At 36.8% G+C, this 17,597-nt stretch overlaps 1 protein-coding gene across 1 annotated transcript in view; it reads right to left on the minus strand.

The window, feature by feature from the left end:
• Positions 1-17,597, minus strand: part of GBE1 (1,4-alpha-glucan branching enzyme 1) — a 169,176-nt gene that overhangs the window by 89,409 nt on the left and 62,170 nt on the right. The window contains exons 4-7 of the mRNA XM_059826351.1: positions 12,490-12,615; positions 10,408-10,543; positions 7,984-8,074; positions 6,617-6,826 (exon numbers count right to left, since the gene is read on the minus strand). Coding sequence (XP_059682334.1) covers positions 6,617-6,826; positions 7,984-8,074; positions 10,408-10,543; positions 12,490-12,615 — 563 coding nt within the window. The remainder of the gene's footprint in view (positions 1-6,616; positions 6,827-7,983; positions 8,075-10,407; positions 10,544-12,489; positions 12,616-17,597) is intronic.

A 17,597-nucleotide genomic window follows, 5' to 3' on the forward strand; every position in this document is an offset into this window, starting at 1 on the left:
CTTAGTTGAGAGAAAGCTGCGAAAAAGTCTTTAGATCAGAGCTACGCAAGGTAAGAAAGGTAAAGTTACAGACAAAGACAGGTTTGTTAGTAGCTCAAAGATTCAAAAGGAAGAACACGGAAAGGTGCAAAACTGTAAGAAAAAAATCATATGGAGTCTGAAGAGGATAACCCAGCACCATCAATGGTCTGTTTACAAGTAGTGGCAGCCTCCTTTCTCCCACCTGACCGATGCCTGGCTGGTCAGCTGAGACTCTTCAGGTGTCTTATTGGAAGCTATAAGTCTACTAGCAGTTTTTAAATCCTACCTATCCTTTGTCCATGTTAAAAAATAAGCAATAGTTTGCAGTCAAGTATACTCTCTTTGCAGTCTAAAACGTGCAAATAAAGCAACCCCGAGATGGACGGTAAGAACACACATACCACATTATCTGCATTTTGTAACTCATGCTGATGTGCCAACTTTCCTTAAGTGCATTAGGCAAGGAACCATAATCTTTAATACTGTAGTATTCCATAAGCATCAACTTACATCAATTTAAAATGCTAAGCATGCAAGTGTTATAAAGTAGCAGTGTACTCATTTCTTCCTGAAAACTGACTGTTACAAACCATGGTGATGCTCCCACATAACACAACAAGTTTTCACCTCCACAGATATTTAGAAGAGCTCAACATTGAATTGTAGGCTACTTAAGGCCAAAAAATTTCTCTAGACAGTTGTTTTAAGAGAATTATGAGCCTAGACAGGTACCCCTACTAACCAAACACTAATCTCTGAAAGATATATTTGCCTTTTCATTCCACCTACTAATATTACACTGGTGGCAGCCAAGTATTGGGCAAGTTGGCAATCAGAAGAAAGGAAAAAAAATTCAGGTAAAGAACAGCTATTTAAGGAAAAATTAGATACCAACCTTAACAGAGGCTGCTGACGATGTTAGAAGATCAACATGCCTTTAAGGAGTCAGATCCTCACGTGAAATAAATTACTATCTATTGGCACCAGTGGACCTTTTTTCCCTATAAAATACAGTATGGTCTATGCAGGATTTAAACAATGGGTGGCAGAAAAGGCCATCATCTCTCAGCATCCAAACATAAGTGTACTGTGCCATTTTAGATGCAAGAGAGCAACTTGCGGTACCCACATGAGGCTGGACCACAGGATAAGAAAGAGAAGCTTCAGGTGACCCACAACATTTGAGGGGCAGCTGGAGGACAGGCCATCTAAACCAGAATTAAAACACATGCTTCGGCACCTGACAGCTGCCCTATTTCTGCCACACTGACGGCAAGGCTAAAAGCAGTTTCTGAACTGTAGTAGTTTATAACCCACTTTAAGGAAAGCTGAAAAAAGGGTAGCACACTGAGCTACAATCAGCTGCCCCACCAACAGTTCAGAAGACGGAGCTGGAGAGAACATCTGGTTAGGCAGCAGGGGACCAGCATGTCATCTGTTGCGCTGATGTAAATTATGGCTTGTGGGACACAGCATTTATACTCTGAACCCTACCTACAGCATTTCACAGCACACTTGGCATGGACATCACTTCATACTTCATAAAACTGAAGAAAGAAGAAAAGACTAAAGAAAAGATTTCTCCCATTACATGGCTTAGTAAGTAAATTTACTTTCCTCCATAGCACTTTACAACCCTTAATTCCCTAAATGGAGAGCATCACCAACAAATACAAACAAGACAAAACCTGTAAGTGGACAGACCAAGGGATTCCCACTAGTTATGATTTGGTGCCTTCACAGAACCACCAAAGCATGGGTACAAAATCCAATCTAAAAAAAGCACTGAAAACAGCGTCTCAAAAAAATGCCTCAAAAGAGATGCCAGGGATGTCTGCTGGCCCCAGAACCTTGTAACTAACATCATTTCTTGCTGATCATACTGCTGCATTAAAGCAAGCAGGACTTTGTAATTAAAACCAGAATGTAATTCAACCTCTGACTTTGGGCCAAATTATTTTCCTAGATTGAACAAGAACTTAAAATTTTGGCTAAGTGCTCAGGTGAAAAGGATCACAGTATTAAAAAAGACAAACCAAACACAAAACTCAGGGCATCACACGATTTCGGCCGAGTTTCACGTCTACCATTATTCCCTAAAGGCTCACAGAAATACATCAGTATACCTATTATCCCTTAGAACTGGATTAGGCAAGTGTAGAATCTAACAAAGCCTAATGAAAGAAGAGGAATACAGAGCCTTAGAAATCAAAGCAATACTCTCAGATCTCTATAGGCCTAGAAAGGCAGCATTATTTACACATTTTAATTATGTAGTGCTTGAAAAAACCCAATAACTTATCTTTGCTAGGTAATATTTTGTTCTCAATTCTTTTTAAATTGTTTTGCCTGATTAGTATTTTAGACACATTTGATATATGGAAAAATGAATTTAAATCAAAACACAATCAGCCACTCTAGTTGTGATATCACCTGGTCTCCAGGGTCTACAGCATCACTTCTAATGAACTTGGCAGCTGAATAGTCTTCAAATATGATTTTAGGAAGGAAAAATTGTTACACTTAGCTTGTGCTGATTTAATTACAAGCAGAATCCTTACTTAAGATGGGAGGGTGTTTACATGTATTTTGAGTGAGCTATCTTAAACAGGATCACAATAGAGGCAAGACACTTAATTTACCACAAAGTTAACTAGACAGTGCCAGGTAGACTACAGGTCCAGAGCTTGTGGCATCCCTTTTACCTTACAGCATTTCTCTTTCATGTATTCAGGGACAGGAAAGCCACATTTTTAATAGGAACCAAGACAAAGAATATAAAAGTTTTTTTCTAAGAAGTAGTATTAAAATAAACTGCAAACCTCACTCAAGCTTTGCGGTTCTGGTTTTTGGGTTGGCAGCTGAGGGGGGTGGAGGGGACAGACATGGACATGGGGACAACCAGGAGGGGATGGACATGAAGGAGAAGAAGATTCACCAAACTAACATGAGGAAAAAACTGCCCAGTTCCAGATTTTAGAAAAACTGGAAAAATCATGCCAAAATTATGAAAGTAGAAGTTTACTTCTGAATCAGTTTGTTGGTTTTTTAAAGCAGAATCTGTAATACTTTTCTCTAAAAAAGTTAAGCAGAAAATATTCTTTTACTTATCCAGTTATTTTACCTCTAAATTCTCCTTTTACTGAAATTGAGGTTTTATTCTCCTGTGACAACACCTTAATCAGCATAATTTTTAAGCTGCTGTTTAGAATTTACTAAAAAGTTCACTGTTTGTACAATACTTGTATAAACATGGATTTAAACAAAAAATATAGTTCTACTTCTCATTAAGTGTTGTCTCAAAGTCCACAACACAAAATATGCCTTTATCTTCTTAAGTTGTATCGCGCTACGATGCAAGATACAACATCCAGGTTGCCCTTTGACCAGTTTTACTACTGCTTTTCTTGGAGCTACTCTCTACTTACATGAGTATTACTAAAAATATAGTACGTAAAATACACCATGGATATAGTCCTTCTTTTGCATGGATATAGATCTTTTGTCACCTTCTCGTCACCTTAAGGAACATGTGGACGAGGCATTGTGGGAGATGGTGTAATGGGCTTGGTGGTGTTAATTGATGGTTGGACTTGATGATCTTACAGGTCTTTTCTAACCTCTGTGATTCTGTTATAGCAGATATTCGTAGTCCCAGACAACTGAATAATCTTGCAAATGTTGTGAGACAAATTTACTTACAACTTGGCTTTCCAAAAAAATGTAGACAGACTAAACTGATAAAGCAATTGTTTCTTAATCTCTTTCACGGCAGAGAATTAGTTTCTCTCCATTCCAAAGTAAATTGAGCATTCTTTGTATTTGATGTTTAAGTATCTGTAGATTTAACAGTTCTTCCCACTACAGAAGGAAAGGGATTTAGTACAAGCACTATCCAGGAGAGACGGCTGTACTAGCTGAAGAGATTTGTCTCAGAAAGCAAGCTTTTCTGTATACGATTCAATAGATTGCTGAAAATGACACCAAATACAATCTTTGAACATCTGCAAGCAACTGGAGTCTCTCTCTCAGATTTTTTTATACTCCCCTCTTTCAGACTCATTTACTGCTGCTCATTTACTGGTATGGAAATTAAGCAGGCACGTCAATAAAGCCTAAATGGAAAAAAACATTTTCAGTAAAATGTCAGTTCTGATTCTTTCCCAATTTTGTTTGGGACCTGTACATGCAAAAAAGAGGGGGAAAACACCAAACTGTTTTTTAATCAGTTCTGAGCAACTTAGAATAAACATGATTGTTATATCTCTTAAGCCTTGAAATTTGACTATAACTACACATAGAATATTTAATGTTTCAGATATTAGGACTAAAGAAGCCCTTAATGACTAAAAACAGTTCACTTCACAGCTTCCTGTGCTTGAAGGGAAAGGAGGGGTCTCTCTAAAGTTTAAAAAAGGAAACCCAAATTTGTTGTTGCATTTTACTAAGAGGGCAGGGGATGGGGAATGAGGCATGAGGGACGCTCAGTCATCCAGAGCATTTTTACTCATCAGTAGAGCATAGATTCAATCTCTCTGTTATTTCGTAATCTGCCCTCCCCCTTTCCAGCATTCAGTCTGGCATCTATTCCAATGACATAGGACGAAAAGTAATTACGCAGCGGTGTCCCTCCCCAACAAGTACAGGCAGATATCACTGACCAAACAGACCCGTGCAGGAAGTTCTTCAGTTCTGAATAAATGTTTAACATTGACAAGTGCTACCTAGAAAGCAGCTTCCTTTTTCTTTCATTTACAAATCCTTCCAAAACACTCAATACCAGCACCACTTTCTTTCCCAATAGGAAGAACCTGCCTCTGCTTGGAACAGAGGAAGGTCCCTAATTGCATTCAATTTATTTTCTCACTAGGAAAGTCGGTACCACACACTTGTTGATTATACATAAGCATAAAATGAAATAAAGTGTGAAATACTATTGTATTGATATTAAAGCTTTAAGATTATCTGAAATAGAATTTATTTGAATACTAATTTAAAAAGTAATAGGAAGCAAATCAAACAGAAAATTATTGTTATTAGACATACTAAAATGCATTTTTTACCATTAAAATCACAATTCAAAAAGGCCCCCTCATCAGTTAAATTGTCCCAAATAAAGCAAATAAAGAACCATTCATCCTATTAAGTAACATAGTACGTAAGTCACTTACTACACTGGTCACTCGGTTTAACCGAAATTGTGAGTTACTGTGCAAGAGTTTCCATTAAACAGTTGACCTATGCTATGTAACATTACTTCTGCAATAGTGACTTTCTTAAACAGTTACAATCCCCATAAGCTATGAAACTGACTACAAGAAGAAAAATCTTTTTTGGCAACTAACTGAACATACGTAATTCTGATCCAAGGTTTAAGGACATCTCCAACGTAAGCATATCCTGTTAATGGCAATTCAATGCAAGTGAGGGAGAGAAACAGGGGAAAATAATAAATTGAACGCAAGACCTAACAACTCACATATTAACAAGAGACCAGAACTCTGCAGTCGCTGAATGATGAGCCACCAAAAGAACCGCTCAAGCATAACCTTGAAAGGGTTAAACCAGAACTTTGTAATTGCTAAGAAGGGCAAACAAGATTATCACGTAACTGAAGTGGGGGGGGAAAGGGAAATTTATCGTGGAATAAGAGGTGAGTGACACTGTATAGAAGTTATTAAGAAATGCTTTAAGGAGATTGTGGGGTTGTGTGAAACTTACTGTGGGATGTTTAGGTGAAGAATCAAAGACAAGGAAAGGAAGGAATCAAGGTGGTTCAGGGATGAACAAACATGGGAAAAATGTGAGAAAGAGACTGAAATACGCTGCCTACATGTGTCTGTTTCTCCATTTAAACCACTGAAATATTCAGCATACGAGATAAATCCTCCCACCCTCAATACCTCAGAATACAAAGTAAACAATATTAAACACTAATCATCATCTAGCATTAACACGTGGTTTGGCACACACTATATTTATACTAGTTAATTAAGTGTGCCCAAACTGCGTCCCTAAAACTGCTGACTGAAAGCTCTTTGGAATGGAGTTAATTGTCCTGGTGCGAAACTTGTGCTACATCTCCACAACCTGAGGGTTTGACAATAAATTTCCAGAGCTTACAAGTTTTCCTCAGCTTTTCTTATTATTTATTTATTTTTATATATATATATATATGATATTACATATATTAAATATAAATATAATGTATAACATGAAATCTATTTTATAAAAATAAAAATATAATTAAGTATAATATAGTCCTATAGAATATTTAAATAGGTATATATAAAAAAAATTGAATCTGCTTTTGAAATTAAACTAAATATATAACTGCATAATGTAATTACATAATACATACAATACACATGGTATATAATACATATATATGTAGCCATAGATGACAGAAGAGTAACAAAACCTATTATTTAGTGTTAGATTTTAAGTGTTTAGCAAAGTAGAGGAATTTAACTCAGCATATCTTAACTGTTGAACAACCCAAATTACTTTTCCAGTTTGGTGAATAGTCTAGTTTTATTAAAACTGTTAAGAAATAATTACCACTAACACACCTGAAGTGACGTCTTATACTTACTTTGCATAGTCAAAGAGCCTGCTGTCCCAGAGCTGATGAGTTCCTTTAGGACCGGAATGGAAGAAACAAGAATCTGTACCATCAAATTTGTTGAGACCATCTTCAGAGTTTTTTGATGCATGGCTGTGTACAACATCCAGCAGAACAGTGATGCCCATTGAGTGAGCAACATCAATCATCTCTTTCAGGTCATCTGGAGTTCCGTAACGGCTATAGGCATGAAAATGCAGCGTGTTATGAGTAATACAATCCGAACTTAAGCTGACAATACTGAACTTTACTCATAAAAACTACATCAAAGTCAGCAGTTCTTCATCAGCTAGCTTCCAGTTCTATACAAGTTATTTTTTCAGCCTCTTAAGTAGTAGCTATTGCTTACAAACTGACAATTAAAACTATTTTTTAATTATAAAAATTACATCATGCACGCATTGTTTTGCAGAAATAGCTTCAAAGTTTTATTCTTCACTTTTAATCTGTTAATACATCGAATTCAGTATAAAAGATAACCGATGCAACTTAAAACTTCTATTTAGGATTGAACACTTCCTTACTTCGTAAGACACAAGAATATATTTATATTACTGGAATAAAGTAATCCATAATGACTACAAAAGTAAATATACATTCATGAAAGTCCCAAAATGCACCATCTGCTGCTGTCTTGCTCAGTTATTTGTTTTAGGTACTGCACTATTTTACAACTTGTTTTTAAATAAAGATTTTTGTATCCTGTGTCCAACATACCTCTCTTTCAACTAATTAAGCCAGTTAAAGCTTCCTGTCTACATAAATTTAGCCTAGCTGTAACTTGAGCTTCACAAGATAAAAAACGAAAACCACAACGTTCAGGTTTATCATTATTTTCTTAACAATTACCTGAATACATTTTCCATCTATTTTTACTCTAGGCATCAAATCTAAGTATAGTCTACTACAAACATGGGAAAAAGTTCCCACAGAACACACAGAGCCATGATTTTAATCAAGTTTATGAACAAGTAGTGTACAGTTCTGTTTATCATAAAAGAATGACTTATACATTGTGTTTGTTACTGCCAAGAATTCCACAACACAAAACCCATGCATAAAGTCTGCTGAAGCTGGATTAGCTGGAATGTTCTATGACAGCTGACGTTACTTACAATCTTTTTGTTTGTATCCTATATGAAGTGTTTCACAGAATAGCTGGTCACTATGCCAAATTGATTTCAGATTTAAGAGGAAGCTAGAGCAAATATCTAAGCCATTACTTTCTCCTTCCATTAAACAGTTACTTGCAAACACACACACACAGAGGCATACTGATTTCAATGGATGGGGAGTAAGGTAAAGAACAGAGAAGAGGTTGAAGTAATTATACCTACCTTGATGCTGCGAAGAAGCTTGTGACCTGATAACCAAAACTGGCATAGTATGCATGTTCCATAATAGCCATCACCTGGACACAGTTATATCCTATAAAGACAGAAGAAATACAAGAAACAAACCCCTGTCTTAAGGACAGTTAAAAGAAGATTCAACACCTGTAACATAACCATTCCAGTCTTCTCTCATTTTAGCTCGTTCTAACTCTGATGATTAACAACTAAAGATTCAGTCTTTCTCAAGAAGTAATTCTACCTAATAGTTTATACTTGCATGATCTTCCATTAAAAATGGAAAGGTCAATTTGTCAAGCGATCTACCTATAACTAGGTGTACTGAATCTCTCAGATTTAGAAAGCAGTAAGTGATATGCAAAGATAATCCTAATTTAACTTTGGAATATTACCTATGCCAATCTACATGTCCTGAACTTCCATTTCACTTTTGACAGTTGCAGTCAGGGGGCGTGGGGGTAGTAGCTGACTACATGAACTACACCTTATGCCCTATGGAATCTATTCTTACCACTTCAGAAACACTTTTTTTCCAACTTTATTATTACATTCCTCCTCTACAAGAGTCTTTCAAAAAAACGAGAAAATACACAAGTAATGTGGTTTTGTTATGAGTTTACCAAAGAAGCAAGACAGTACACGGGGGTCGGGGACATACTGTCTCATGTATCACCTAAGATAGTTCAGTGCAATATTATAGGAGGGAAATCTAAAGGGAAAACAACGTACTAATGGTGAAGCCACAATACTTGCCACACATCTTATTCACTGATATTAAAAGATGGCTGTAGTTAAATGCCCCAGATAACTAGCAAGTGAGGACTATCAGAAAAGGATAACCTTTAAGTTTAAACTACTGTCTGTTGAGACTCCCACCACCACGTCTCTTTATTAGTTTAACCAAAATCTTCACTTCATTCTTTAAAAAAGAAACCAGTGTCTTGTCTAAACTACTGTTCTTAGTTCTGTTTTTAAATTTTGCAGCTATAGAAGAGTTATTAGAAGATAGTTGGCACGAGCTCAGCAATTTGTCAGATTCATTGCTGTTTTATAATTCAGGCTCATTGCACTTATTCTTATTTACAGCATTTTTGTAAATAAACAGCAACATAGCATCAAATTAATCTCATTTGATTTGCTTGCTATTTATTTTGTTGTTTGACATGCACATATTTTTACAAACTACTAATATCTTAGCATTCTTAAATACTGATGTCCTTAAGCTTGTCCTAACAAGACATCCCAAAACTGAATCTAAAAGCTCTTAAAAATACATTCGGGGGGGGGGGGGGGGGGGGGGGGGGGGGGGGAGACTTAATTCCCACAGTGTTTACTTAATGTAAATAAGAACAAATATTATCTATCATTTCTGCATACCCTACCTAAATTTGATATTACTTTTAGTTTTGTGGTGTATCAGCCTTTTCATGACACTTCTCCTCCCCAAAGAAAAATCTGTAGGTAAAGCAGAAAGCTTTCATAATTCTGTTAAACATATTAACCTCCTGGAATGACTGAAATTCTTTGACAGTAAGGAAAGAGTCACAGATATGTAACCTGGAATCCAAATTTACTTTTTATTGAGGGCCTCCAGATGTGCGAACTTCCTCATCTCACCTGCAAGCTCAATGTTATTGAAAGGCAAAAGCCCCATTCTGTGAAACACTGACTCAACAAGTAAACCTACAAGAAAAATGTATGGCTTCTTCAGGCACTTTGATAAATTAAAAAATAAAAATTAAAATAAAAATCAAACAACACATAAGCATAGCCACCATCTACAGAGGTCTCAGCCACGGATGTCATGATTATTTTACAATCTCTTGTAAATGAGAGGGGTTTTTTTATGCTCTTTCATACATCCCCTCCAATATACCAGAAGTTCTTTTCTAAAAGAGGGTTTCTCACATTTAAAGTTTTCATGTTCTGATACTTCATAGTAACTGTTCAGGGATAAAAAATTTAGCACGCTTATTCTAGCAAACAGAAAGGACAATCCTTTCTATCCAGATATTTCTTTTTCCTTCCTTAGAATCAAGATTTACATCAGTAGAACCAATTAAGAACAGAGTATTTTTTGAAGACGATCTCACAAAAACAGGTTCTTTTTCAAGTTGAAAGCAAACCATGAGAAAAGAAAACTGACCTGCAATATTTATCTAGGCTTTTGCAATCACATTTTACTTAAAAATCTGTAGAACAGATTTTGATTCACATATTCTATTTCAGTCTTTGTTTCTTCTCCATAGATTTCACTTGCTTGTAATTTTTGCTGCCCTAAGAATCTATTTTTATACTACATGTAATCTGAAAACGCAAAATCCTACAGACACTTGATAATTATCTTTTCTAATAAGAGCACAGACGCATAAAAATTTTATCTCTGCAAGTGTCTCTGTTATTACTTACCAAGATCCTTTATTCTAGGTAGTACATTGTGTGTGAAGTTTTTATAAGAAGCTACTTTCCCTTCTGGGGAAGCAATCCCCACATGAGATTCATAGATTCTTAGGCTTTTTAATTTCTTGGGGGAAGGATGCTTATGCTATAAGGAAAAAAACAGTTGTCATTAGGATACGACAGCTTGGAAATGTTGTCACAAACATGTAATTTGCACAAGATGAAAAACAATTTAAGGTTTGTTTTGCTTCCCCCCCAGGAGCACAAATATTTCAGAAGTAATTAAGCATTCTAAACTGTTAAAGGAAATGTCTATTTCAAATTAACATTCTTCATGAACAAGAAACTGGACATCCATAATTCAATACTTTTCTTACACCCCTTTTTGAATTACACTGAAGTACACAAACTTACAGCAGCCATTGTACTATAAAGTTCTTCTGAACTACTATTAAGCTTGTTTGAAAAAAGATGACAATGGAAAGATATGTTTTTATTTTTAAGCTTACCTGTTCTTTGCATGTATTTGAAGTTGCTCTGCCTTCTCCAAACTAAAATTATTTATAAATATTTTAGTCCTAAAGAACACAGTTCCACAGCACAGAATCATTTGCATTCCAATTACTTAGGATTAAAAAAAAAAAAAAAAACCAAAACCAAAACCCCAAGTCCATATGAGTACACTGTATTTCTAGATGGGTGAAAATACTTAAAGAATACAGAGGCAATTGAAGTTCATCACAAAGCCTCCTCCTCATACTTGAAGAAGAGCTTACGCTTTATTGGGATTTTACTTTTTAAAACAAGCTAAGTCTCATCTGAAGAAACTTAGGTTTTAAGTGGTAGTTTTCCCACTTTCCCCAAAAAGTTTTTTCTTTTCCTCTTTCTCCCAATTAAAAAAGTTGCAAGATTTTATATTCTATTTATTAGTTTAATATTCAAGTGGAATTTTGAAAAGTTAAAACAAAACCAGTGAAACACACACATACACGTGAACAGAAATTAAAGGGACAATGTGAAGAACAAGAAGTTCTGGTTGAGGTTTGTTACCTGTATTTTACTTCCACTGGGCACCTCTCCTATTCATAAAAGGATTCACTTTTTTTTCTTACTTAACTCAGTAAGGCCTTGTCTGCACCCTAAATGTTCTTGTCTCCTTTTCAATCTAGGTCATGCAGATCACTGCATTTCCAATTACCTCCTCTTATAGAGAATCTAGGTGTCACACAGCTTCATAGATACAGGGTAGGTCACTAAATTCATATGAACTACACTATAAGAAAGTCACTGTAGATTATGTAATGGATTTTTCTTTTTTTAAGAGATTTTCCATGTGAGTTACCCTTTCTCTGTCAAGCAGATACTTCATAATTTGAGGTGGGTGCTAAAATTTAACTCAAAACAAAGGTTGCAGCACCTCTAATACAGAATACTGCATACCATTTTTTAGTGAAAACAACAGAAAGTGTAATAATATGAAATAACATTCACTCAGTCTGAAGTTTCTGAATGTTCTCCTAGGATATTTTTCATATATCATGTAAAGAGTTCCTCCCCTTGTAGCAGTGCATGAAAAGTAAGAGGGTTTTAAAATTAATAAATGGATTTCCCTGATACAAAGAAATGAGATTTGACTAGAGCATCAGCACGTTACTTCTGAAAGCTTTTTCTGACTTCATACGGTATTGACTTACTATTGCAGTACTGAACTTTGTATTTGCGACTAATTCTTAAACCCAATTCTGATCATTCCCTGCTCTCCTCTGTACCAGGAACGGCCACCAAGTCCTCGAAAAGTTATTGAATTTGCCTAGCATGCGGGAAGCCAAGTTTAAAATACCACTTCAACAGGTAAGTATTTTTTTTTTTATATACTTTATGAGACTGAAAAAGTAGCTCAAAACCATCCATTATTAAAGTCACTTGTTTCTGTCAAAGCCATGAATAAAAAACCTTCACTTCTCAGGTAGCTGCTTTAACTAGTTTGCTGCCTTCTTTTTGTGGAACAACTCTTATTTTTCTTCCAAGCAGGGATACAAAGATGACATAATACACAGTTTTATACACCTTTTGAAAATATTTAAGCCTTACTATATATGACTGTGGTGGATTCCAGTGTACCCAATCGTAATTCACTTTGTCTTCATAGCGGACTACGTATCTTGCCCAAGGTGAAATACGGTAGAGGAGATCTCCATTTTGAGCACGAATCACCACCTATAAGATAACCGCAACATATGCATGCAGTCACATATAATTCATATAACACCTCCTGTGTAAACCATAGTGGAGAATGAAATAGTACCTTACACAGAAATTTAAAGAACACACAAATATACAATACAAGACAAGGAAGAATGATCCTGTTCACAGAAATGATTTGCAAAGGGATAGCAAACCAGGCATGTCAAACACGGGAGTGATGTTCATGAGCAGGAGCTGAAAGGTGAGGATATATATGTAAGCTTCATACAAGTATTGGGAGAAAGAGCCTTCCCAAATGGATTACTGTTAGGTTCCCTGATCTCCCCTGTCATTGCTATTTCCCCACCAAATTGTTATAAATTTAAATAGACATGCAGTATAATGCCATGTATTTGATTTGTTTACTTGGCAAACAATCTAGTAAGCCAATTTTAGTATCTTGATTCCCTCTTCTTTTCTATGCTCTGTAAGTCCTGACTGATACCATACAGACCAGAACTGCAGATCAACAGGCTGAGCACAGGACAGCTTTCAGGTCAGAGGAGGAAAAAGTAAAATTTAAATCGCTGGGTTTCTTCTACTGTATTTCAGTTTCTCTGGTTGCCTTCATCACAAAATCACAGAATCATTAAGGTTGGAAAAGACCTGTAAGATCATCAAGTCCAACCATCAACTAACACCACCATGCCCACTAAACCATGTCCCACAATGCCACATCCACACGTTCCTTAAACACCTCCAGCGATGGTGACTCCACCACTTCCCGGCACAGCTTGTTCCAGTGTCTCACCTCTCTCTCAGTAAAGAAATTTTTCCTAATATCCAGCCTAAACTTCCCCTGGTGCAACTTGAGGCCATTTCCTCTTGTCCTGTCACTCGTCACTTGGGAGAAGAGACCAACACCCACCTCTCTACAACCTCCTTTCAGGTAATTATAGAGAGTGATAAGGTCTCCCCTCAGCCTCCTCTTCTCCAGACTAAACAACCCCAGTTCCCTCAGCCGCTCCTCATAAGACTTGTGCTCCAGACCCCTCACCAGCTTCATTGCCCTTCTCTGGACACGCTCCAGCACCTCAATGTCTTTCTTGTAGTGAGGGGCCCAAAACTGAACACACAGTATTCGAGGTGCGGCCTCGCCAATGCTGAGTACAGGGACACAATCACTTCCCTACTGCTGCTGGCCACACTATTTCTGATACAGGCCAGGATGCTGTTGGCCTTCTTGGCCACCTGGGCACGCTGCTGGCTCATACTCAGCCAGCTGTCAACCAGCACCCCCAGGTCCTTTTCCACCAGGCAGCTTTCCAGCCACTCGTCCCCAAGCCTGTAGTGTTGCATGGGGTTGTTGTGACCAAAGTGCAGAACCTGGCACTTGGCCTTATTGAACTTCATCCCATTAGCCTCAGCCCATCGATCCAGCCTGTCCAGATCCCTCTGCAGAGCCTTCCTACCCTCAAGCAGAGGGGCCCAACTTGGTGTCATCTGCAAACTTGGTGAGGGAGCACTCAATCCCCTCATCCAGATCATCGATAAAGATATTAAACAAGATTCGTCCCAAAACTGAGCCCTGGGGGACTCCGCTTGTCACCAGCTGCCAACTGGATTTGACTCCATTCGCATCATTCTAATGATAAAAGTATTATCATCGTTTTTACTTCCCATATTTGTTTTCCTCTTTTAAAATGAGAGATGAAAAAGGACCATCCTTTTCAATTACTTCAAAAAGCTAATAAAACTTCAGTTCACCAGAAAGAATGACCAAATACAAACCTAGGAGCTCTTTTGGAGTATTAGAATTTTACATAACAAAAGCAAAATTGAAATATTTACTAGGATAATGTTGTACCAGGACCTTGCAGAAGACATTGTATTTGAGAACTTTGTGACCTTGAACAGGCCACCTCTGCTCTATTGAATAATTAATATAACTTATAAAATACCCTTAGGAAAGGGTACAAGAATCAAGGGGTGGAAGGTAGTGTTGCTGATTGGGAAAGCGTTGTACGTTTATGAGCTAGGGACAACAGGTCTGTGCTGTGCTGCACATGTCCCGTGGCTGCAGGACAACCAGAGGGGCCTACAGGCAGCTCCCTGCTGGTACCAGCAACTACACTACCTGCATGACCTTGCCTTTGTCTAAAAGTGCAGCAAGAAATTCTCATGAGAACATGCTTTAGGAGTAGAGTTGTTTTCTTGTAAGGAAATTATGTACTAGCTTCAATGACCAAAAGGGAGAGCCTCTCTTCAAGGACAGGATCTGCTCCACACAGCATGCCCTGGGAAAACCTACCAGAGCACTGTCTGATGCCACGCTAAATGCGGGGTGCCCAGCATTTGAAGGTGACTTCCTCATTACAAGTATTCCTTCTCTTATTCTGTCTAATTAAAGCAGTTATCCTATGAAGCCAATTGTTGTCAGGCCTTTCTTTCTCACTTCATTCTGAGATGCAGAGAAATCCCTGCTCTGTCTCTCTCCACACCCCACCTCACCTCCTCCCTTCATCAGGGCAGAAGGAACAGCATCACTCTGGTTTTGCTTGGTATTTTGTCTGCCATTAAAACAGTAACAGAAGGTTTGCAAATTTGTAACACAGAAATGTACAAGCAAGTGAAGTCCTGAAATTCTTCATTCTGCTTTTGTTAAGAATTTGACAGGTTTTTTTTTGTTTTGTTTGTTGGTTTTGGGGGGCTTTTTTTGTAAGGAGAGCTACAAGAAGCCTCAAATGAAAAGGAGGTTTGAGATTTTTCTTTCTCCTTTCTTTTTTGATTAAAAAGTGACTTGTCTTTTCTCTCAACTCCTAACAAGTAGTCTGGAAGAAGACAATTATCAAAGAATTGCCTTTTCAGCTGTGGCAAGTGTCTTTCATTATTTTGATAGATTGCCTGTATCCTTATGAAAATATGCATACACAGTAAGTTAATCGAAGTTGGTAAAGCAAGGAAGTATGATTGCTGTGTCTCTCCCAGTATATTATTGTAACCCTGCAACTCAAAACAGGTTTGTAAGAAGGTGTAATTGAGACTAACCACCTAATCAGAAAAAGCTGAGAAAGTTATTGAAAACACTGTACATTACATGGAAAATTTCTTCTGTCAACTGTGCTAGCAAAGCTGGCCAAAAGCGTATTTCTACAAGTTATATCAACACTATGAAGATCCTCCTGGCTGACAGCATTGACAATTTGCAAGTTACTCTTAAAATATTAAAAGTTATCTCCTCTTTCTGAAATCACACTTCTGATGATGTTATTGCTTGTTTTATTTGTCCCACTTTACCCATTACAGAAATAAGATAATTACTGCATATAATAACCATACCTAGGCTACTCATGTTAGCATTCATTTTTCTCTAATATTCTAGTGTAATTTATATTCTACAGGCTTGAGATAAGCACATTTTATTTTAAGAAATAGGAGGTAATTAATCTAAATTCAGAACATTTAATTAGATGTAGTACTGGTTTAATCCAAAGGTGAATACTGGAGGAGGAAAAAGAATAAGTTAGTTTATTTATTATGAAATACTAAAACCAGCCATGCATACTCTTTAATTTAATCCATTAAGCAATGAGAAAACCATATATTAAGTAACTGTATCTCTGCATCTCATCCTTCTGAAATCATGTAAGAACTTTTGTTGTTCCGTAGTCACACAATTCAAATTTGACCATATTTTTGCTCATTTCCAAGGCAACAGTGCAATTGATTTACCAGTTTTTCGGAAGCCATTTTAAGTACTAGTTTTGCTTTTATTCAAAGCATCTATCAGGTCAAGTTTATTAGTTAGACTTTTCAGGAACTGAAACACTTTCAGGGCCAGAATTCTGAAACTTCTGAGAAGCAGAGGCATACATGTATTTGTCATATTATGATAGTAACAATGCAGAGCCATAAACAGGTGGTGCTAATCTACCACTTTCTGCAAGGGTTGGGTTTACACACTTAGCAGTCTTAACAGACTTAAGACTCTGCTCTATTTTAAGGTTCACAATCTAAATTTTTAGTTTTATTTTTATTTTAGAACTTAACTTTCAGTTTTATTATGCAAAGATAAGAAACCTCCTATGTTCTAAAGAACGGGATACATTTATCCAATAAGAGAAGTCATACGATTTAACCATGTAATTGTCAGAAAATATCTAAAAAAGTGGGGGGAGCACTTATTTTAAACAAGTACTCATAAAATTTGTTGCCTTCTTCACAGTGTAGGTCTTCTTAAGCAGTATTTTCCAAATATATCCAGTCATAGAAACCTCAGTTTTGCTCATGTGTTGCTGTCATTTTTGAACTTCATGAGCTGTGCACAGAGAAAGCCTAGTCAAGAGAAATATAGCTAACCCAGAAAAGGAATCATTACAACACTAAAGCTGGTTAAGTTGAAACCTGTTCTTTTGTTTACAAAAGCATAATCAGCATAGTTTCCTTAGACCTCTTATCAAGTGATCCCTAACAATTTCAGTTCTCATTTCCTATGCTTGCTTAATCCTTTTCTTAATTTTATGTGAATCCCATTTACTGAATCTTTCCTTTCCTTAATCACCAAGCTCTATACTCTATCAAAGTCTTGTTCCTCTCTCCTGATGTTGTAGAAAGTTGATTAATAAGTTACAAGTAGAAAGACTTCAGATAATATTTAAAGTTTGAGACAGAGCTCTCACATCATCATGCTTAGCTGAGGCATGAGTGAAAAAACCTGCAAAAAGTTGAATGGCACCTTAAAACAAATAGCAATTCAGCCCAAGACTGACAAAAATAACTAATGGAAATAGCCCAACAGCTTTCATTCCCATATTTGCTTCGGCATTTCTCGAAACAAGTAATTACAAATAAGTAAGTTTTATTAAAAGGAATAATAATATAAAGCACACACATAAAACTGAAACAGATAAACAACCCTTGGCTCTACTCTACCCCAAACTATTACTTGTGGTCCATTCTCTGCAGTGTTCCGATATAAGAAGTAACTGCCACGTATACTCTGTACCTGCTGCTAC

Source organism: Gavia stellata, chromosome 1 (assembly GCF_030936135.1).
Source record: "Gavia stellata isolate bGavSte3 chromosome 1, bGavSte3.hap2, whole genome shotgun sequence".
Classification (NCBI taxonomy): domain Eukaryota; kingdom Metazoa; phylum Chordata; class Aves; order Gaviiformes; family Gaviidae; genus Gavia; species Gavia stellata.